The 24017-nt window shown below is 43.8% G+C and overlaps 1 protein-coding gene across 3 annotated transcripts in view; it reads right to left on the bottom strand.

The window, feature by feature from the left end:
- cbarpb (CACN subunit beta associated regulatory protein b) overlaps positions 1-24017 on the bottom strand; it is a 263276-nt gene that overhangs the window by 215541 nt on the left and 23718 nt on the right. Inside the window, exons 1-2 of one of the 3 annotated variants that reach the window (XM_086004614.1) lie at positions 19528-19788; positions 19178-19260 (exon numbers count right to left, since the gene is read on the bottom strand). In XM_086004614.1, the coding sequence (XP_085860740.1) occupies positions 19178-19225 (48 nt within the window). In that variant the 5' untranslated portion in view covers positions 19226-19260; positions 19528-19788. Of the gene's footprint in view, positions 1-9092; positions 9202-19177; positions 19261-19527; positions 19789-24017 lie in introns of those variants that run through there. The other 2 variants (XM_086004615.1, XM_086004613.1) reach the window with 2 other exon arrangements.

The raw sequence follows: 24017 nt of genomic DNA, 5'->3' as shown, positions 1-24017 counted from the left end.
GTGATGCAAGAGTTTCTTGTAAGGTGTTACGTTGTAGAATTATCACTATTTTATTAGTAGAGCTGTATGTGAAACTAATAAACAGACAGTGGATGGCCCTTTAAATGGATCGTGTGACTGTAGAAAGAGGTCTCCATTTACCACTAAGCTGGAGGATGCACATTAGGGGAACTGAATGCATTAGCAGTGCAAAGAAAGGAAATAACTTTATTGAGTTATGTAGACCATATTTTAAGCTAAACAATTGGGCAGCTGAACTGCCATATTAAAGTTTGTGAGACTATAATGCAATGATAGGAGATATTTATAATATGACCTGATAGCATGCTTATTATAAACAATGGGGCCTAGAAATTCAGTGCCCTTAGCGCCGATTTTGCGGCGCTAGAGGGCCTAGCGCTGCAATTGGCGCCGGTTCCTAAATTGCCTGGGGCCCTTCCGCGGCGGTAGACCGGTAGCGCTGCGCCGGCACCGATGACGTCATCGGTGTGCGCAGCATCCCGGTTGTCGTGGTAACCCGGCCCCAAGCTGAAATTCAGTTGCGCCCGCCTCGCCCGTGGCAGGCGCAACTAAGACTCTGGCAACAGAGTCTTCCCCCAGTGTGCGCCGGCGCATAAAGGTGGAGCGGCGGCCGGCCGCGTTCCCGGCGGCCGCCTGCCCGCACCTCCCTTCCCGGACTCCTGCATTCCCCCCCCGCGGCCCTGATCAGTGTTTCATGCGAGCCCGGCACTTCCCCGAGGTGCCGGGCTCAGATGTCGGGTCAATCCGCCGGACAGTTGTCGGCTGCAGGCAGCTCCTCCTTAACAGGAGGAGGAGGAGGCCTGCAGTTCCCCCGCCTGCCGCACCGCATCGGGTGCCGCAGCGGGGGATTAGCGCCGGGAAACCCAAGTTCACGCCCGTTTTGAGGCGCTAAAGGAGGGTTTTAGCGCCCGCCGCCGTCTGGGCCCGGCGCACCCGAATTTTCGTCGGGCGCTGTCGCATTACCGCTGGCGCAAACTTTCTGGCGCTACAGCCCTGGCAAGACCAGAACCCAATTTCTAGGCCAGGATCTTACACTGGTTTGGTCAGTTTTTGTTTTACTTGAGATGCACTAAAATTAGTCATACATTTTACAAAGGGAAAGCTGTGTACATAGGATTACAAACCTGCGTGGTTATATTTCTTGTAATCTGATGTACAACAGATTCAGCATCTGGTATGATGAAATAATAGGGATCATTCACTGAAGTATGTTGTTGGGAAAATATATTTTTGGGGGGGCGTGCGGTGGGAGGGAGTGAACATTTGTGCCCATGAAAGTGTGGGATGTCCTATTTTGTGGATGGTAGGTAAAGAGTGTTGGTGAGAAAATGCACCCAGAAATTGAGGAGGCTGCTTGAGGAGGATGGTGGGAGGGGGGCACTAGCACTGCCAGTACATGTGGAATACAATTTTGTCCTGGCCACAGAACAGACACACAGAAAGACTAGACAAAGTTGCACAAATAATCATTGGTGAGAAGCCCAAAGCCACCAACCAGGACAACTTCAAACACCCTCCCCAGCAGGAGGGCATCACTAACTAATTGATGGCCTGTCCGAAATAAAATAGATGCCAGTTCAATTTTTTTTTTTTTTAAGACATTTTTAAAACTTGGGTCAATAAAGAGGTTGATGTCCTGCGATGTCCACCGGTTGTAGGAAGCTTCTAGCAAACCTCCATGGTTATATACAATAAATCTGAACATGGGTAAGCAGTCGGAGCCATCTTCCCCAGTGATCTTGTGTAACCTGGATTGTGCAGGACAGGTTATTCCAGCTGCAGAAGTAGACCCACATAAGGGCCTCTAACCTGCCCATCAAGTGACCAAAGACAAATAATGTTGGCTAGAAAAAAACTGAGTAGCCCCTTTAAGTATTTTTCCCATTGGTACAGTACAAAATTAATTTTAGTTAACAACAAAATCTAGTAAAATTGTTCATTATTTTAAACATTTTGCTTATTGAAATTCCTTGCTGAATTCCACCGTTCTGTCAAAGCAGAAGCATTCCTACAAAGCACTTCTTGATATATTTTAATCCTTACTTCCACATCTTAACTCAGAGCTCATTTATCGGTTCATATTTCTGCACCAACTGACTAAACATTACAACTTTACAATAAGGAAAGAAACTAAACATTATAATTAGTGATTAACCATACTACAGGGAGACCCAGATCTTCAAACACATGACAAGTCGAACACCTCCTCCAATTCTTTAAAGGCTTTTATGCTGCTGGTTGAGTGCTGGAGGAAGAGGTACGCAAGCAGAGATCCACAACTTGTGAGGATGGTCTCCCCATTTATATTCTGCATTGAGCTGCCAGTCCCTGTTGGAGGCGCTGTTTTGGGCATCATCCAACAGCGGCTCAAGTGACCTGTGGAAACCTGGCTCCTGAAGATCGTTACTTCGACCTTCCCAGATAGCGGGCATTTGAGTTCTTACACTTGACGGATCTACAACAAAGCTAAATGGCCTTATAAGAGCTCAGCAGTTCCAGTGCTGATGGCATTGTTTTTAATACTGCATGAATTACTTCCTCACCCATAAAAAGTTAAACTGGCTAAGTCTCCAGATGTGCATCACTTTTTTTTCAGAATGCTCTACACCCCATCGACTTTCTATGTGTAATATATCGAGTCACTTGTGGGCTGGCACCAGACAAAAAAATTACCATTCAAACGCTGGATCATCATAAGAGCCCAACTAGTTTACTAGGGAAGCTTCCATCTTTACCCAGTCTGGTGCTGGACTGGAAAAAGGGCAGCGGGATAAGTTTCAGCTTTGTTGTAGATCCGTCAAGTGTAAGAACGCAAATGCCTGCTATCTGGGAAGGTCGAAGTAACGATCTTCAGGAGCCAGGTTTCCACAGGTCACTTGAGCCGCTGTTGGACGATGCCCAAAACAGCGCCTCCAACAGGGACTGGCTGCTCAATGCAGAATATAAATGGGGAGACCATCCTCACAAGTTGTGGATCTCTGCTTGAGTGCCTCTTCCTCCAGCACTCAACCAGCAGCATAAGAACACAAGAATTAGGAGCAGGAGTAGGACATACGGCACAAATTAAAATTAGGGAGATTAAAACTAAACAGCAACTTAGAAGGCAGGCCTATGATAAACTCGGGCTTATAATACCTCGGAAAATAATGAGGAATATGTATAGTTGAGAGGTGAACAGGAAGAATAAGAAGGCTAAAAAGGAATATCATAAAAAACTAGTAAATAATGTAATTAGTAAGTATTTAAAAAAACATAAAGAACAATTAAAGAAAGGTTAGATAAAGCCATGAAAAAGGTGAATAGCAATTTGGATTTTATAAAAAGAGGCAGTGTACCAGCAAAGAGGGAATGATAAATTTGGAGACGGCAATAGTTAAGCCACAATTACAGGAGTATGGTAGTGTAGTGGCTATATTACTGGACTAGTAATCCAGAAGTCTGGGCTAATAATTTCAGAGAATGAGAGATCAAATCCCACTACAGCCATTTGAGAATTTGAATTCAGTTAAAAAAAATCTGAAAATAAAAAGCTGGTAGTAGCAAAAGCAACTAAGACGCTGTCTGATAGTTGTAAAAACCTAAATGGTTCACTCACATGCTTTAGTGGAGGAAACCCACTGTGAAACCCAGTCTGGCCTATATGTGACTCTAATCCCACACCAATATGGCTAACTCTTAACTGCCCTTAAGCGGCCTAGCAAGCCACTCAGTTGTATCAAACCACTATTAGTGATTCAAAAGAAAGGCCCACCACCACCTTCTCAGGGCAACTAGGGATGGTTAATAAATCCTGGTCTTACCAGTGATAGCCCCATCCGCAGAATGAATTTTTTAAAAGTCACAAGCAGTCACAGTTTTAGGTGTCCCATTATAGAAAGGGCATTCAAGCTATAGAGACCATAGAGTCACTAAGATGACACCAGGAAACTATTGTTATGAGGAGAAACTTTAGTTACTGGGACTATTTCCACTGGCGTGGAGAAGGCTAAAAGGCGATTAAATGAAGGCTTTTAAAATCATGAGGAATTTTGTTAGGGTAAACAGTGAAAGATTATTTTGTCTGATTTGGGAGTCAGTGACAAGGAGTCTTCAATTAAAATTCTCATGAAGAGAGTGAAGGGAGCACAGTTAGGGGAAATTTCTTTACAGAGAGTTGTTGGAGTTGTTGTTGCCACGGGGAGCAATTGAGGGAGGCCGTTGTATGTTTCAAGAGAAAAGTGGCTAAATATTTGAAGCAAATGGAGTTATCAGGCCACGGGAGAGAGCAGGTCAGTGGGATTAGTTTTGCATTGTTTTAGCAAAGATCCGGTACAGTCACGATGAGCCGAATTGTCTCCTTCTGTGCTAAAAACTTATATGGTTCTGTATGATTGAATTATTCCCAAATTATGTGAATGGTAATATAAACTTAATGACCTTTAATCGATGAACAGTGTTCCTTTTGTTGGCCTCTGAACATCACTTAAAAATACATAGAATCCCTTCACATAGTCTTAACCTTTTCATAAAGCTTCTCTTTTCTTCCTCATGTAATAAAAAATGTAACAGTGGTAAGATCAGACATCTGTTTTTGGCAATCCATGAAAACATACTTTGTTACAAGAGAACCAAATTGTTCACAAAAGAAATTCCAATACCATATGTGAAATGTTTTAGAAAGCTGAAGTTTCAGATTCTTAAAACAAGCAACTTCTAAGGTTTTCAACTAGACACTGTCTTACATAAGTGGTATTGCAGGCAGTGACATTGGTTGATGGGTAAAACCACAAGCAATGAAAGTTTTGAATGTCCTCAAGGGAAACTATCCTCTAAACTGTTGCACAGGGATTCATTCAGGGTTAGTACTTTCATGTTTAACTCATTAAAATTGAAGTTGAAGGGAAATTATTTCTATGCATCTGTAGGTCTCAATTTGTTTCTGTTCCCTTACTTCAGCTCCTCATGATCTCTGGTTCTAATCTTTTGTGCAATTTGCACCCACCTCCTCAACTTCAGTTATTAACCTCAGATATAATTATTAACAGCTATCAGGGAGAAATGAATTTGGCCATTGGAAACGAATGGGAGCCTCATAAACATAAATAGTAATCAGATTCAGATGACATAGTTAGGAGTTCTGACGCCATTTTGGTCTGCCTGCTGGATTACTGCCAGTTCCAGCTCCCGCCCACTAAACCTGAGTGGTTGGAGTCAGGAGGTGGCCATTTTGAATGTCCATTAAAGGGCTTCTTTGCCACAGCTAAGGAATGTTGGAAGCAGGGCATTTTTAATGCAGTCATTTCTGGGTTTTGAGCTTTAAAGGCTTCCATATCTAATCTCCTTACTACTGTCAATGTGGCAAATATTGTGCCTGCTGCTATAAACTAGTGCTTCCTTTAACTTCTGATGCTTCCACTCCACCCTTTCAATGTACTGCTGCAAGCTCTTCAAAATCAGCTGGATTGGCCAGCGCCCAGATTGGCACTGCCTTTACAGAGCGCATTTTGCACTGGCAGCTCACTGAATTAATGTAAATGAGGCCCGACCACAAAAAGTGGCATGGGCCCTTCGCTAAATCTGTTGGCTGGGCACAGCACACACCCTGACCACCGCTCGCCCGACTTATGCCGAGATCGAAAATTGCCCCCAGAGTTTTTCCCGATGCCTAAAAACTAAACAGGATTGCTAGTTGGCAGAACTATAGTGAAAAAAATTGCTTGTTACCCAAATTATATTAATGACGTCATCAGACCCGCTTCTCTTCAATTGGCTGGCAAACGTGCTGGGCGGGCTTAACAAGCCCTAATCAGGGAAAAATCATTTTGGACAGCAGGCTGGAGCCAGTAGCGAGGCCGGGACCCGCCACTGACGTCGCCCGCCATGGACCCGCCGAGGTTGGTAAAATCCAGCCCAAAGTCTTTGTTATGATGCTGCATAAATCTGTTCAGTAGTGAAGAACTCACTGCTGACACTGACAAATCTAAACCACCGCACCACCCCCTCCCCTTCAGGATACTGTCATTTTTTTAAACAGGCTTTTCCTCTCCGATTTTCTCCCCTCCTTCCCGAAAGGCCCTCTTGGGTTACAGCTCGATGAATGCGAGCCACCCTATACACTCTGTTTGTTTGTGCCCTGGACAGATATTCAATAAATTGCTAAGAATAATGGCTGTACTTTTGAATCATATATTATACTTAATAATTTGAAGAAACATAGATCTATAATAACTGGGTTGGATGGATAATTCATTGTAATTTAAAACACTGGCATATCCTTCAAAAGAAAGTTCACGCCAGTTTTTCGTTTCAGTGACAAAGACTAAAAGTGCTAGACATTGGTTTGAGTCAGGAGGAAAAAAATCAGACAAGGGTTCTGCTTCTTACCCTTGGACAGTGAGTGTCAAGAAGTTATTTTACCTTGTGAGACATCATAACCATTTCCATCATCAAACACTCAAATATTCATGCTGTGGCAAAAAGGGAAAAAAGGTCTCATTTTAGCTCGGTAGCAGTCCCTTTAATTTTTTTTAATTCACTTACAGGATGTTGACATCACTGGCAGGGCCAGCATTTATTGCCCATCCCTAATTGCCCTTGAGAAGGTGGTGGTGAGCCACCTTCTTGAACCGCTGCAGTCCCTGTGGTGAAGGTACACCCACAGTGCTGTTAGGGAGGGAGTTCCAGGACTTTGACCCAGCGACGATGAAGGAACGGCCGATATATTTCTAAGTCAGGGTGGTGTGTGACTCGGAGGGGAGCTTGGAAGTGGTGGTGTTCCCATGCGCCGGCTGCCCTTGTCCTTCTAGGTGGAAGAGGTCGCGGGTTTGGGAGGTGCTGCTGAAGAAACCTTGGCGAGTTGCTGCAGCGCACCTTGTAGATGGTACACACATCTACAAGATGCACTGCACAATACTAAAGGAGTTTGATAACCAGCCGAATTCAGAATCAAGTCCCTAGCCAGTACCACTGCTGCAAAGATATGTCCAGCTTGGTCTCCGACCAGATAGATTAAAGGGAAGAGCCAAGCCATTCTCAAACGAAAACATTCGAGTCATGTGCTCAGTTATGTGTATGACTGGCATTAACTTTTGAATTCAGCTGCTGGTTACTCAAATCCGTCACATTTGTCAATTATTTAAGACTATTCAAATCATTGCGTGGGTTTGGAACTTTCAAAAAGATGGGTCAGGCCAGTAGCTCGCACAGTTGGTAAGGCTATAAGAAAAAAAATAGCTGTGTTTATAAAGGTGACCTACAAAACAATAGTTCAGCATAGAGACTGTGAACATTATAGAAGCTAGTAAAGCATGATGGGGTAGACTTTCCGCTTTGGGTGCAATCAGGGCACAAATTGCGCTCAAAATTGCGCTCGTTTTCCGAACTGAATTTTTTGCTCAAGTTTCTGCTCAAAATCATGTGCATGTCGCCAAACATAGTGGGGGCGAAATTCAGTTACGCCCCGTTTGGGGACGGTAACCGAAGTATCGCCGGCGATTTAGCTCCCGGTGCGGAATTACCGCCCCGGACGCTAAATTCAGCCTACCGCCCCGGCGGAGCGTTATTTCAGGCGCTCCGCTGCCTCTCAGGGCGGTGTCGGGGGCGCAAAGCACGGTAGCGCCAGAGCACTATGCGGCCACTCCGCGTAGCACTGACGTGTTTCAGCGCCCCTCTCCTTCCATTAAAGGGGAGGGACACTGCGAGCTCTGCAGAGCCTCCGATGGCCCAAACTAGCCCACCAGGGTGGCGTGGTGCCGTGGCTGCAGCCCGGTACCGAGACGCAGTGCCAGGCTGCACAATGGCGGCCACGGACCACGCCAAGGGCCGCCACGGATGGCCAACCTGGAGGCTGGTCAGAAAAAATAAAATGGCGGCACGGGTCATGGCCGCACCTCCCTTTAATTAGCACCCCACGAGCGGAGGTCGACCCGGTTCACGACCTGTAAGGCTGCCGCTGACACTGCCCGCAGCAGCCTCGTGGGGCGCAGCCGAATTTCTGCCGCAGGGCGGTAAGGGGTCATGGCGGGGCACTAAGGGGTCGCGGCGTGCAGCGATTAAGTCATTGCCGGCGGCGCAGCGGCCCGGGGCGCTACCGGTGGGGGTGCGACGCTATTGGCTAGCGCCTCAGTAGCGCCCCACCGAATTTCTCGGGAGGTGCTGTGCCACCGCCTGGGCGATAAGCCTTTTGCGCCCCATTAGTGCCCCCGGAGGCGCTAACGGCAGACACAAAGGAGCCGAATTTCGCGACCAAAATCTTCCATGAACCAGTACAATCTGGCAGCATTTTAGAATGTAATTATTTATTTTTCTTGCATTAAAAAATATTCATTGATGTATTTAAGAGTGGTAACCTTGTGCAGATTTATTAATACAGCTGAAATTGAATTTATCACAAAAAATAAGCATCTTTAATAAGAGTGTCTAGTCCACCACCAGTGAGTCATTGATTTTAAATAACTGAAAATGACTTAAAAAAACTATACAAAACCATTTACTAGTTTCATTGGTGTACAGTAGCCAGTTTCTTAGTAAATTAAATATTTTTTTAATATTTAAAAGTTTTTAAAAGGTATCTATTAGTGTCCTTACACCTAAAAGAAAGCCAACTTAATTTTAAGAACTTCCTCAAAGGCCCGCAAATAGGTGCAATTAGCAGAAACTCGCCGTGGTGAGTAATTCGATTTGGGGGCGTGGCCAATTTTGTGGGCGGGGCCATCTTCCAGTGCGATTTTTTTTTAAACCAGCCCAAAAGATGGCGGAAACTCAATTTGCGCTGGACGTAATTTGTGCTTGAAATTCCTCCATCTTTTGCGCTGATTTGGCCAATTTTGGGTGAATTGCACTGAAAAGAACAGCGTAACCTAGCGGAAACTCCAAGCCAATGTCTGCAGTGAATATATTTACTATTGCTGATTCGCTTGTTCATCTATTGTTCAATAAATTCGCATAACAGCTGAAGTCTGAAATTAGGTCTGATATGCTTTTCAAAGACAAGAGAAAGATCCAGTAGCAAAGAAACATATTGGCCCGTAATTCCCGATAGGAGGCTTCCTGCATGCGGAGGCCTCCTATCGGGAAAACATTTACGCCCTTACCTGAGGGCTCCCGAGTTGCGGCCATTTCCAATCCTGGGCCTCTCCACAGTGGAAATGCGCAGGGACCATGCATCCCAGGGGCGCAGGTGGTTCGCAAGCGTTCCTGGGATCACATGGGCCAGGCCAGCCAATGGGAGAAGGGACTCTCCCTTCATACTTTTAACAGATAGACCTGTCAAAAGTATGAATGGAGATCACCCCAAAAACACATCAAAACATTAAATAAATTTTTTTAAAACCATCACGTTTTTAAAATGAGTTAAAATTACATTAAATTAAATATTTTAAACAAAAATTAAATTTTTTGAAAAAAATAATTTTTTTTTTTTACGGGGCTAAAAATAAACTTACCTTTTTTAAAAGTATTTTAAAATTATACTGTAAACGAGTGAAACATTTTTTAAAAGCTTTTTTAAACTCTTATGCTGGTAAAAGCAGGCCTTACGCGTGCTTTTACCAGGCGTAAGATTTTTAAGTGATTTCAGCGGGCGGAGGGTCTGCAGAAAGCGGAACTCTCCCCCCACAGAGGCCCTTCTCCAAGACCAAGAGGATTCTTGACAGATCGGAAATGCCGATTTTCAGCGCATGCCTGAAACCGACTCTTGCGAGGTCCCTACGGGTGTGTACACAGCTCGTACACACCCGTAGCCATCGGAAAATACGGGCCAATAAGAAAGGATTTCTGTTCATTATCCTGGGCAGAGTACAAAAACTTACCTAGTATCAGAGCTAGCAAAGGCACTCTAGAGGATATGAGAAACTACAAACTCATCTACAAGAGGGACCTAAACTACAGAAGTCAAGAAGGGCAGGAAAGACCCAAAACATTAACAGTCACATTCCATCAGGGGTCACTGGAGAGTGCTGAAAACCAGGAACCCTGGCTGATATTTTGCCTTTCCCTAACCTGGGCACCAGGTCAATTTGTCATTTAAACTTAAAATGAACATATCGGCCGTGAAATTAGTCTCAGGCAGTGGTGCAAAGTGGTCGGTATCGGATCGGGCGTCCGTTATACGCAGCGCCTGATACTCCGTTCCATTGACTGCAATATCAGGAGCTGCGTATAGCGGGCGGCCGATCCAATCCGTCCATTTTGCAGCTCCGCCCGAGATGAATTTCCAGCCCATCATTTCTGTTAAAGGATGTATCAAGATACGAGTATTTTAAATGATGGAGAATTGTTCACCCCAACCACAGTGCTTGTAGATTAATGATTCTTAAAATCACAAGTTAAATATCTACTTCAACAGTACACCATTGTTCTTAGCTATTTAAAGACATCTGTTTTTAACTATCAAACATTCTAACGCCTAAAGTACAACATTTACTTCCAATACAAAAGCAAAATACTGCGGATGCTGGAAATCTGAAATAAAAACAGAAAATGCTGAAAATACTCAGCAGGCCAGGCAGCATCTGTGGAGCGAGAAACAGAGTTAACGACCTGAAACGTTAACTCTGTTTCTCTCTCCACAGATGCTGCCTGACCTGCTGAGTATTTCCAGCATTTTCTGTTTTTATAACATTTACTTGGTAGTTTTAAGAATATGAAAACATTGCCTGTCGTGTACTTTGTACAATTTTATTTGGAGTTAATTTCTAATACTAAGCATAATTAAGGCAGAATTGTGTGCATATACAGGATTATAAATCACCATCATGGACAGCATTAATTAAAATGCAAATATGGTTGATATGTGAACATGAATTTTGCCACAGTCCTCACTGTGCTGAACATTTTTGCAAAAATGCATCAATTAAAAACATGGCCCTGAAATTTTCTCAAGTGGATTAGGCCACTGTTGCCCCTTTAAAAAAAGCAATGTGCCCACCGGTGGTCTGCAGAAGGAGCTGTACACGGGTTTCCTAGATCTGCTCATTTGCATTCCAGTCATTGGCATAAAACTCGTGTGAAATGGGTGTAAGCAGCTGAACTACCTGGAAACTCCTGGGCAGCTTTTTAAAAATCAGTTCAGTCTGCACTCTCCAGCAGCAGACTGTAGGGCAACCAGGTAAGAGAAGACCATTGCTTGGCTCTTTCACTTCACTGTGAAATATCTTCACTGCGTGTCTTAGTAATATTTTTATTATACTTTTACGGGACAATGACCGCACAATCATGGCACCATTTGTGCCCTGAGGGCAGGACCCCACCCAGGAGAAGAATACAAAACTTTACTGACACAGAATTCCAAGCACTCCTGGAGGAGATTGAAGGCAGGGGGCACTGAGTCCTAGATGTGGCTACCACCACGTCTACCAGGAATATAACGCATGTTGCCTGGAAGAAGATGGCACAGGCACTGAGTGCCCACACCCTCACTTCCAGGATTGAATACCAGTGATGGCAAGCTAACACACTCTCCTTTACTTCCCTGTCCACCTTTGGCCCCCTCTTAAAGCAACATTTGCACAACTAACCCTTCGCAGTGCACACTGGTTAAGGGTATTCTGCATTATGGCTACATAGTGCTCTTAACACCTATAATTAACATGCACAACTTGAAAACCTTTATCAGCCTCATACACCCACATCTCTTACTTCACCTCTCCCATGCCACTTGGCACAGACTGCTCAACTGCTAGTCTTACCATCATCTACTCTACCTTCTTGCAGGACAAATTGGTGCACAATGCTCGCCAAAAGCAGGCCACTAGATGGGGCGTCCCCACCTTTAAACCCCTTACCCTCTGAGAAGCAGGCCATGGAGCTAGTGGGTACTCATTTAGCACTTGTCATCAGGGATGGTGAGGTTGTTGCCATCTTGGGGGCACCAGGTTAGTAATGCAGCACTTACACTGTCCACCAGCATCCCTGTGAAGCACCATACAGACATAACCTTCCACCTGATTTCTCTGTCTCCTTAATCCCAAAGGGTAATGCTCATCCATTCTTGGCTTGTGCCCTCCTTTCCTGCAATTCCACCACAGCAACAGGGGGCACAGGAAGAGGGAATGATGATGATGATGAGGAGGAGCTGGAGAGATATTTCTCCATTTTCGCATATGATGATAATGAAGAGGAGTGCAAGAACATGGAAACATCCCATGCAGCTGCTTCATCCTCTGCTCTAACCCCCTGCCAACCCACTACTTGTGCCACTTGCTTCTTCACTCCCAAGCATTAGCTCAGATTCTTTCACCCGGGGGGATTAGTTAGTGGTAGTGAGGATGCGACACTGGGTGATTCACAGAGGAGTGAAGAGTGGAGAGGATGTGCCACCTTCCCAGTGGCGACTAAGGAGAAGGCAGCCAGTGGCTTTGGAGACAGGATCCAGAACTCATGGGTACTCGCCTGAAAAGGAGGTTTGCGGAAATCATCATACCTATGTGAGTGCTCCGACAGGTGTGGCACTCAAGTGTACCGATGTTGTTTTACACAGCACAAAAACGTTTTCTTCCTTGCAGGCACCAATGGAGCATATGGCAGCTTCACAGCAACCTGCAGCAGATCCCCAGCTAAGAGGTGATGGTGCTTCCACCTTTAGGGAAACACAGTCTGAAGCCCTGGGGGCAACAGAGGTGCAGCATGAATCGTGGCTTCCAAACTGTGGCAACTGTTGTGTTTCAGGGCTTTCAGGATCTGCTAGCTGCCATTAGACCAGCCAGGGCCCACTGGAATGGTGACGGTAACCTCAGTCCCATGACCCTTATGTATAGCATAAGAAGTCAACAACCTCCTAGATTTGGTGCAAAAATGTACATATATGCACCTAGGAGAAGTACAATGTCAGGAAAGAGTAGATTGATTGTTTGCACTTTGCAGTTATTGTATTAAAATAGACTGCAGTGACATGGTACTTTGTTATTCATGGAGGTTACAGTCTGTCAGGAAAGGTTGCACTCATTTGATGCTGACATTCACTCAGGTGATGATTACTGACATGGTCATGTCAGAGCATAGAGTGCTGAGGTGTTGTCATGTGGTAGGATGGGTAGTGGATTGAATAGATGTCTCTTCATTTGCAAGTGGGGGAGGAGAAGATCAGGCTGTGGTGTCGAAGATGGACTGACTTAAACAGACGAGAAGGCTTCTGAGATGATCTGTCTTCTGATGCCCCTTTCAACAGTTCTCTAAGTGCACATCATCTTGACAGTGTTCTCCATGTAGTTCTGGTTCCACTGGAGCTAAGGCTTCCTCCACGTTAAAGTCCAGCCCTTCCTGAATGGCAAAGCTGTGCAGGGCACAGCAGGCTATCATGTTCTGGACACCTGATCTGGAGCATACTGCAGATCCCCTCCTGACCTGTCCAGGCAGTGAAATTAGGTTTTCAACACCCCAATGGTTCTCTCAATCACCAGCCTGGTAGCTGCATGTTCCTCATTTTAGCACTCCTCTGCTGCTATTAGGGGCACTCTGATTGGGGGTCATCAGCCATAGGAACAGGGGGTATGCTTTGTCACACAGAAGCCATTTGTGGATCGGATTCTCTTCTCTGTTGGGGTTAGGGAGGGCTGAATGTTGACTGATGAAGGATGAGTTCATCATGGCAACTTCTTGTGTATAAGACATATAATGAAGGATTCCCTGATTGTTGTCATGCCCTATCTGGACATTGAGGGAATGGAATCCCTTCCTGCTATGGTAGCTGAGTGGGTGTTCTATGGGTGCCCTCAATGCAACGTGGGTGCCATCAATTACACCCTGGGCCGTGGACCAACAACCTCATAAAACTGTAAGTCCATATCTTCCTGCTGCATTGCTGTGACGCCAAAGCTTATGAATTGGACTGCTCAGCTGTAAACGGCATCAGTGACCTGACGAATGAATGCCCATACTGCTCCCTGGCTGATGTTGTAGAAGTCCAGGAGGTGGTCACCTTCAAAGCCATTCAGAAAGCATTGTGGGCAGTTGAGTGTGGCTACAGTTTTTTTGTGTAGCAGGTCATAGAGATACCCTATCGCCTTTTTAGAAAAGTGCACTCTTCTTATGCAGAGCTCCACAGAGAGAAACCACTGGTTTCTTTCATTTCACATCTTGCAGTCAAAAAGGCACAATAATAGATGGCAATAATGTGCGAAATAGTAAGCCATTCGTTATAGAAGTCTCATAATGCTACATCATGTGATGATTCGTAGACTTTGTTGTAACGCTGCGTTTGATGTCAGGCATTTTGTGCGCTACAGAAATGAGCTACATGCCTTGTTGAATGTGCTCATAACATAACATAAAGAGTAACATGAAAAAAATTGAGAACCAAAGTTTAACAGCTTAATAATTGAGACCTTTATAATGAAGATGGCATGCAATTTCAGGTTGCATATCATATTCAGTTGTTTTTACATATGCTTTCCGTTTCCGTTTTCTACTCTCTTCCCAGAGTAGTTCTGGGATACAGTGCCACCAATGCCAGCTGTCCTCTGGTAACTCCCTCAAAAAGCCCATTCTTCATGTGACAGTGAATGTCAATGGGCTATTTAAACACGGAGGATGGGCAAGCATTACAGCTATGCGAAATCCTGTCCTCATTCACCACACACACAGTCCACCAGGGAGTCACGGGATAGCAATTAGGAACAGGAACACTGACTGTTTTTCCCTTCCTAGCCTCAGGGTCACTGACAACAAATGTAGTTGCCCCTATTGCTCTCCTAGCTGAGGGCAGTTAATCAGCAAAGACTCGGGTTGAACCTGCAACCTACTTAGTCGGTATGCCTCAGTTCAATACTAGGCAGAGAAAGAAAGACTTGCGTCTATTCACAACCTCAGGACATCCCAAAGCACTTTACAGCCAATTAAGTACTTTTGAATTGTAGTCACTGTTGTAAGGTAACGATGATCAGATAAATTTTTTTTAGTGATGTTGACTGAGGGATAAATATTGGCCTGGTCTTCTTCGAAATAGTGCCATGGGATCTTTTACATCCACCTGAGAGAGCAGACGGGGCCTCAGTTTAATGTCTCATCTGAAAGACGGCACCTCCCTCAGTGCAGCACTCCTCAACACTACACTGAAGTGTCAGCCTAGACTTTTGTGCTCAAGTCTCTGGAGAGGGACTTGAACCCACAAACTCCTGACTCAGAGGCAAGAGTGCTATCCACCAAGTCACAGCTGACACCCTGGGGTCACCATCAGTTTTTATCCCATTTCATCTCTAACACACCCACAGCACAACAGCAAGGGAACAATGTTTTGTTTTACGCATATTATCGAGTACATAAAAATATAAATGAATGCATTAAAACATATTAATTTCATGGTTTTTGATATCATGGGTTGACTGAGAGGTATCCTTTGGTTTGTTCTGTAGATCTCAAGAATAACTTTAGTCTTCTTATTAACCATAATTCTTGGCTGGGCAGTTGTATCTGCTTTAAACCAAAATGACTGAATTTGAAACAGAACATTCTAAAACCGTATAACAAAAGAAAGGTCCTCTTATTTTCTTTGAAAAGACTACTTTCATTTGCCATTTTTGTAGAACATTCTAATACAAACAATAAATAACTAACAGTCTTTGGGGCAGCAACTTGTGCCATGAGCTCACTGCACATTGCATGAGCATTTCAGAGTGCATATAAAGAGACTGAAGACTGACGGAATGGAGCACCATATCTAAGTTGCTTTCATTTATTTTTTACAAGACTAGGTAACCTTTTTCCCCCATCTTTGATTTTCTCTATTACTTTTTCTCCCCTTCACCCCTGAAAACATTGGCACCTTGCCGGGGTACCGTTCCATGGGCACTGGTTGCCCTCTAGTACCTTGACCAAAAAAAAACATTATTTATCGGTGAGCTTTCACGGTGGGTTTTGAGTTGTGGCGACTAGTATAGATGCATTTAAGGGAAGCTGGATAAACACAGGAGGGAGAAAGGAATAGAAGGATATGTTGACGGGGTTGGATGAAGAGGGGTGGGAGGAGGTTCATGTGGAACATAAACACCGGCATGGACTTGTTGGGCCGAATGGCCTGTTTCCGTGCTGTAAATACTGTGTAACCATGACCTGCTATTTGACTTGGGGTGAGGGGGGTGTGACAGCTGAGCCTGATCCTTTCCTCATCTGATACTGTCCTCACCAGACATTCACCTGCCTCCAGCAGGAGTCCCTTGATGATGATTGGAAGTGGAACCCTTGCCCAATTTTTCTGTCCCTAACCTACAGGCACTGAGGCCAATTCAGATACAGTCTGGAAACTTTCCTGGTCTGTATGGCCCAGCTACTCACTGATAATGGGGGGGAGCAAAATAATGGTCCAGATTTGGCTGTAACATAGAAAATAGAAACATAGAAGATAGGAGCAGGAGTAGGCCATTCGGCCCCTCGAGCCCGCTCCGCCATTTAATGAGATCATGGCTGATCATCCAAATTCAGTACCCTGTCACTGCTTTCTCCCCATATCCCTTGATCCCCTTAACCTCAACAAATATATGCAACTCCTTCTTGAATATATTTAATGAATTGGCCTCAACTGCCCTGTGTGGCAGAGAATTCCACAGGTTCACCACTCTCTGGGTGAAGAAATTCCTCCTCATCTCAGTGCTAAATGGCTTACCCCTTATCCTTAGACTGTGACCCCTGGTACTGGACTCCCCCGCCATCGGGAACATCCTTCCTGCATCTAGTCTGTCTAGTCCTATTAGAATTTTATAAGTTTCAATGAGGTCCCCTCTCATTCTTCTAAACTCTAGCGAATATAAGCCTAATCGACCCAATCTCTCCTCATACATCATTCCTGCCATCCCAGGTATCAGTCTGGTGAATCTTCGCTGCACTCTCTCCATGGCAAGAACATCCCTCCTCAGGTAAGGCGACCAAAACTGCACACACTACTCAAGGTGTGGTCTCACCAAGGCCCTGTACAACTGCAGCAAGACATCCTTGCTCCTGTACTTGAATCGTCTCACTATGAAGGCCAACATACCATTTGCCTTCTTAACCACCTGCTGCACCTGCATGCTTACCTTCAGCGACTGGTGCACAAGGACACCCAGGTCTCATTGCACTTCCCCTTTTCCCAATCTATTGCCGTTCAGATAATAATCTGTCTTCCTGTTTTTGCCACCAAAGTGGATAACCTCACATTTATCCACATTATACTGCATTTGCCGTGCATCTGCCCAATCACCCAACCTGTCCAAATCATACTGGAGTTTCTCTGCATCCTCCTCACAGCACACACGCCCACCCAGCTTTGTGTCGCAGGCTATCTAATGGCTTCTGCCGTTTTCTGCGTTGCAAGTTGCTGGAAGTGCGAGCTGATAACGGGCAAGAGAAACAGGGCATCTGGGACCTGAGTGAACGGGCCAACCAACTGTGTATCTCCTTAACCAATCAGATTGAAAGACTGAGAAATAAACAGAGGAAGGACAGAGCAGGAAGTGTAAATTAGAGTGAGTGAATTCAATGTCAAATCAGGTACAGAAAGAGAAGTAAAGAAAGTAAAAGAAAAATTTTATGTAAATTTGACATTTTGAAAATCAACAACAATTAATACTTGAAGCAATGAGATGCCACACTTTTAAGTGTTCCCTTTCAGTGCCAGAGAGGTTGATTGGCAGAAATTAACAATTATCAGGTCATTAAAAGGGTACTTATGCTACTAATTACTAGCCCTAAATATCTGTGGTGGGTTTAGTTCGTATCTACCGCGCAAATCCAGCAACTTTATGACATTCAATGTATGTCATGGTGAGGTAGCCAGCGAAATGGCGTTTTCACGAAGGTAACAACGGAGCGGCGCAACTCGGACAGCGATTTTTGCTCCTCGCCTGTACCATTTACACATAAGTAACGGTGGGCGCCATTAGCCTCATCATTACTTTGACAACAAAATCTGGGCCATCAGATAATGTAAGATTTAATTTGCCAGTGGAGATCATGCACTGTAACTGTAACATTGTTTATAAAGAAAAGATATAGTTTGCTGTCACATACAAACCTATTCTACACAACCTATGTATTTAAAATGTTCTCAGTTACCAATTTCACCGTAATGTATTCCAAACAGTTTGTTCCACAATATTATTTGATTTTCAATAAATCCCTAAGTATATAGCCCAGGCAATCGAACCCAGTGCGAGAAGTCCACATGCTAGTAACAAGTTAAGGATGTTGTAATGATTGGTTTTAATTACCAAGTCGCTCTCAGTTCGGCGGGGGGGTGCTTTTCAGGGGCTGCCAGGAATTGTGGCTGAGATTTAGCATTGATCTACACGTGTTCACTCCCAAAGGAATATACATTCACCTAGGCAACAGGACAGCGAAAAATGGAGCAGCTGCTCACTTGTACTTGGCCAGGAGCCACAGATGGTAATTAAAGCCCCCAAAAATCTAAAAGCTATGCTTTCATATGCAAGAATATCTAAAAAAAATAATGGTGAGCAACATTTATTTCCAAGATAATAAGCGATAGTAACATATATGTGTTATTATTTTATATATATATCCCGTAGTAGCAGAACAACCACAGAATGGAAAACAAATTAAACGCTATTGTACAAATTTTAAATCGATCTCCAATTGATTGAAGACACCAGGTAAAAATGAGAGGTACACATTATCAGGGCAATATAGAACAAAAGGGGCCAGCCCAAAGGGGTGTTTACCACGGTTACAATGCAAGCAATAATATACAAACATCAGGGTTGGTAAATCACATTCTAACACAGCAGCATGATCCCTGCCCCTTCTCCTACTCCATTGTAAGATATCTAGCGGCTCGCCGCTGTAAGAAGGCCCTACTTGCAGCAAATAACGTGCAGACTACATATTTCTGGGACTGTAGCACTGATCACTAATACAATTCAATTGCAAATCTGGGAAAGAGAATGTAAATATAGCTTCACCAAAGATCAGCTCTATAATTACCGGAATTGTTTGCGTTTAAATACACGTTAATACATAGTGCTCATATATTGCATTAGGGCACAGCAGGCATTTATTTCGCCATCCTCATATTATATAGACTAAATCATTAAACTGAACACAAAAATACGGATACTTCAGGCACAATGACAACAGGCCGCCCCCTAGAACGACCATCACTCTGATACACTGACACGGCCAGCTTTTTTTTTCCGTTGCTACAATCTCGTTATACAGCATTGCTGATTTATTCCCTAGTAAAATCACTCACCGTCGCGTTCTCAGTTATGTATTTCCATGCAGGCAAATCATTGCTCATGGTCCAGTTCGTCGAAGGCAGGCTATTTTATCTTCCTACAAAGGCAACAAGAGAAAAAAAAGAAAAATAGCATCTTATGGTTGGATATGCAGATGGTTTTATTGGAAGCTGCTTATCTTTTTTAGTAGCCTGATAATTTGAGTTAAATCTCCAGAAGGATGTGATCTCAATTATACAGGAATTAACTAACTGCTGGCACTAATGCAGAATCGAAAAGTTCCTCAGTTGGTCGGGGAGGGGGGGGGAGTAAATGAAGCAGAAACACTGGGAGAAATGCATCATTTTCCCCCCTCTGTACTCACTTGTTGTGTAACAGAATATGACAGCGCCTCTTTCCGGATTTATTCATACTAAATGGCTGGCGATGAAAAGACTCGCCTGTTTTTTTTTGGGATTTCCTCTTAAGCAATGCTGAAGAGAGGAATCTGTGCAGCAGCGAGAGAGAAAAAGAGACGGCAGACAAGGAGCCGGCGCTGGAGCGATCGCCCCTGGACCAGGCTCCCAGATGAGCCACCGCTGCCCACGCACACACCACGCCGCCTCCCCTGCCCTGCTTCATTCTGCCCCCTGCACGCTGGGGCTGGGCTCCTGCTCTCGTCCTTGGTCGCTTTGTTTAGCGCCATTGGTTTTAAAGTTTAAGTTTTTAACCTTTGAACTGGCATGGCGACGTCACGAAAGCTTGCTGCCCACCTTCAAGATGTTTGTACTATTGCTACCTTTTGATGTAAACCTCCCCCTTTCCCTGTAGCTATCTCACTGCACTGCAAGGTGGGTGTCGTGTAGAATCGATTTTATTATTCGATTTTTTTTTCTGGAGCTTGGGAATCCGACGTGGATAAGGCTGAAGGCAGAAGGGATTCTCAGACCGTCGCCAGATGTCCCAGATTATCAGGCAATAACTTGCTCGCACATTCTGCTAATGTCTTTGGGCTATATTGTCTCGATGGGGAGTTGCATGGGGTATGGTGTATCTCAAAGCGCCATTTATGCACTCTCGGGTGCAGAGTGTACAACAGCCGATGCAGCTTCCGTTCCTCCAGCCTAATATTTTCCCTAGTTTGTTTTTTTTTAACAAAATTATTTTATTGGCATGTTTTCCTCTTATAATGATCGTGATGCAAAAGATTGGGAAAAGATGATGTCACCACTCACCAAATGACACCGTGCATATCATGCTTGCAGATGAGTTAAGTTCTCTTCTAAGAAGTGAAAGCAAAAAAGAAAATGCTGGAAATACATCAGCATCTGACAAGAGAGATAATAATAGAGTAACCTTACAGGTGTAGGTCCTTTTCTCTTTTCAGTTGGCGAGCAATCTCAGGCCATTTGGCCCATCGTGCTCTTTGAAAGAGCAATCTTGCTCAGTCCCACGTCCCCGCTTTTGGTCCCTGATGATCTGCTTTGTATTCCCAGCATTTTCTGTTTTATTTCAGATTTCCAACATTTGCAGTTATTTTTTTAAGTTCACTCATTGAGGACAGCGTATTTATTTAGCATTTGCATTTTGTTTGATTTTTAGAATATTTTTCATTCATTTGCGAGTTTGGCTTCTTTTGCCGTGGAAATGGGAACGGAAGAGGATTATGCTACTTTCTCCAGTTGAACCTTCTTCCTACGCTGAGTACATTGCCAGTTTAGTACTTGAATGAATCAGCTTCATTGTGGAGAATGGTGAAACAAACACTGTTAGATTGCACACTCCAAATGACACACTGGCATAGAAATCCACATCTCATGCCTGTATAGGTTCAGTGGTGTCATGTGACCCAATCTTAGGCTGGAATAGCTATCACAGCATACAATGACATCGCTTCGCAATTTAAATGCTAACATAATGGCATCACTGTATTGGCATCTATTCCATCTGTGCCAAGCTTCTTCACATGTGCAAAAGGTTATCAACTGCTGGAGCTCAGCTATTGTGAAAACCGGGATTTTGCTGTAATAATTACGACGAGGCTACCAGCACTCGCCAATAGATTTGGCACTGAAATCATTGTAATGGCATGAACTTGGGGTACTTGCCCACTAGTCCTGCTAAAGACAGCTGAAAAAGTTAGGGCTTATATATTTAGGAGTAAGTGAGTTTTTAACAGCGTCATAAGTGATCATTGCTGCTGAACAATCTCTCTGGCCCTGAAAAATTAATTTTACAAGTGTAGAGTCTCATTCCCCCAGAAGATTAATGTTGCAGGTTTTTAAAACATTAAAAAAATTACTTTTCCTTTTTGTCTCTTTTATCTCTCTCCCTAAAAATCTCATTTGTACTTCCCAATCTTTATTTTGCTTTCCCTACATCATTTAAATACAATATATATTTCCTGCTTTATACTTCCTGGTTTGGACTCTGTGTGGCTCAGTGAGGATACTTCAATCTGATTGGTTGAAGAGCCTCGTTGTTGCTTTCCCTGTTCACAGATGCCACAGATCCCCTGTAGAGGGCGCTGCACTGAAAAAGATGCCGGATTCGTGGAAATCTCCACTGACAAGCCCATGAAAAGTCTGTGGGTAGTTGTCAGCGAGGTGAACGGCGAATGCTGATCCTTCGCCGCTGAGAACAAAATCCAGGCCAATGTGAACTGGCATTTCAGACTATTTTGCCTCCTCAGTAACCAGAATGGGCTGTGATCATTTGTCAATGTAGATACAAATGGTTGGAAAGTACAACATCTGGAGATGGGGAAAAGGGGAAATTGATGATAGTTTCATGTTGCTGGATTGTATTTGCTTTTGACACCTGACTTGTATATCAAATAACAAAGTTTCCAAAACAATCTCTGTGTTTCCAATAGACATCTATAAATTTTCCATACATTTAACATTTTAAGGACGTGAGAACATTTCTGAATTTCTGATGCAATTAAATTGTGATTTAAGTTATAACACAGCAGGAGACTTCCTAGACCAGATCACCCCCCACCCCCCACATAGAAATGAAGCATTTTCCCATCAACAGATATCAGGCTAAACAAGCAATTATTTCCATGATTCAATACATAGTTTTCCTGTTCCAGTTACCATCATAAATGTTACCTTCATTCCAAAAGTTTATTTCTTTATTGAATTCACGTACAATGTGCTGAGAAAATACAATCAAACACCAGCCATATCTAAGAGTTTGTACTGTTTATCTATTTGTTTTAAGAATATGAATCCCTCATTATAATCCTGCTTGGTCTCATTGTGGGCACACTTTGATAACACTCATGCCTCGGTCTTGGTAATCTAAGGTGGCCACTAGGTGCTGCACAAGAGTAGTAGCCCCAGGATGGCTAACCTGCCATTGTTCCTCTTTCCACAAAAACGTAACTGACATCTTCTTGACCAAGATCAGGAAACCAGTGAAATGCAGAAATTCCGCTCATATGTTGGTGCTTCAATGTACGATTCCACTGTCTTGTTTAAACCCAGGATTTCCCTCCTCTGGCAAGTCAGTTGTAATCAAACACAATGTGCAACAAAACAAAGACCATGTAGTGCCTACATTTAGTATGGGTAACCTCTGTATTAAGTCATAGAAACATAGAAGATAGGAGCAGGAGTAGGCCATTCGGCCCCTTGAGCCTGCTCCACCATTCAATGAGATCATGGCTGATCATCCAAACTCAGTACCCTGTCCCTGCCTTCTCCCCATATCCCTTCATCCCTTTAGCCTTAAGAAATATATCTAACTCCTTCTTGAATATATTTAATGAATTGGCCTCAACTGCCTTCTGTGGTAGAGAATTCCACAGGTTCACCACTCTCTGGGTGAAGAAATTCCTCCTCATCTCTGTCCTAAATGGCTTACCCCTTATCTTTAGACTGTGACCCCTGGTTCTGGACTCCCGCGCCATCAGGAACAACCTTCCTGCATCTAGTCTGTCTAGTCCTGTTAGAATTTTATAAGTTTCAATGAGATCCCCTCTCATTCTTCTAAACTCCGGCGAGTATAAGTCAACTTAACTAACAACAACAACAACAACTTAACTAATCCCACACAAACCTCACCAAAAATACCAGCAACAAGAAGCATTAATATTGCAATCTGGTCTCTTCTGAACCACATCATGATGCATTACTGTTAGTGCAACTGTAGCTCTTTACAGTGCTTTTCTTATTCACTACCATCAACTTATTGACTCCATTATGCTGGGAAAAAGCATCGTTGAAGCTGTGGTTCAAGTTCCAGGTCACCATTAGCCTTTGGAAGTCCTATAATTGATGTAACCCTCTTCATTCCAATTGTATGCTTCTTGATTGTTCTTCCCATCCTAAAGTCTTATGATCTTAATATGCAGCTTAACATCTGTGGAAAGAGACCCCTAAATGGAAATGTCACACTCCTCCGCCTCTTTCATTCAAGGTGTATGAACCTGACAGATCTCTATGCTTACTCTTCTTCAGGGTATTTCCAATTTATGGTTTTTTTTGGTATCACTCTCAACAGTACCATTCAATACTAAAAGTGTACTCATTTTGGACTGAAAGATATTGTTTATGTTACGTTTTCTTAAGTTAAGGGAGTGTCAGCTGTGGCTCAGTTGGTAGCACACTTGCCTCAGTCTAGAAGGTTGTGGGTTCAAAACCCACGCCAGGGACTTTGAGCACATAAAGCTAGGCTGACACTCCAGTGCAGTGCTGAGGGAGTGCTGCACTGTCAGAAGTGCCGTCTTTCAGATGAGATATTAAACCAAGGCCCTGTCTGCTCTCTCAGGTGGACGTAAAAGATTCCATGGCACTATTTTGAAGAAGAGCAGGGGAGTTATCCCCAGTGTCCTAGCCAATATTTATCTCTCAACCAACAAAACAG

The sequence above is a fragment of the Somniosus microcephalus genome, chromosome 13 (assembly GCF_052327205.1).
Source record: "Somniosus microcephalus isolate GS21.2 chromosome 13, FLI_Smic_1.0, whole genome shotgun sequence".
In the NCBI taxonomy this organism is placed as follows: Eukaryota; Metazoa; Chordata; class Chondrichthyes; order Squaliformes; family Somniosidae; genus Somniosus; species Somniosus microcephalus.
This window is presented reverse-complemented; position numbering and strand designations above follow the sequence as displayed.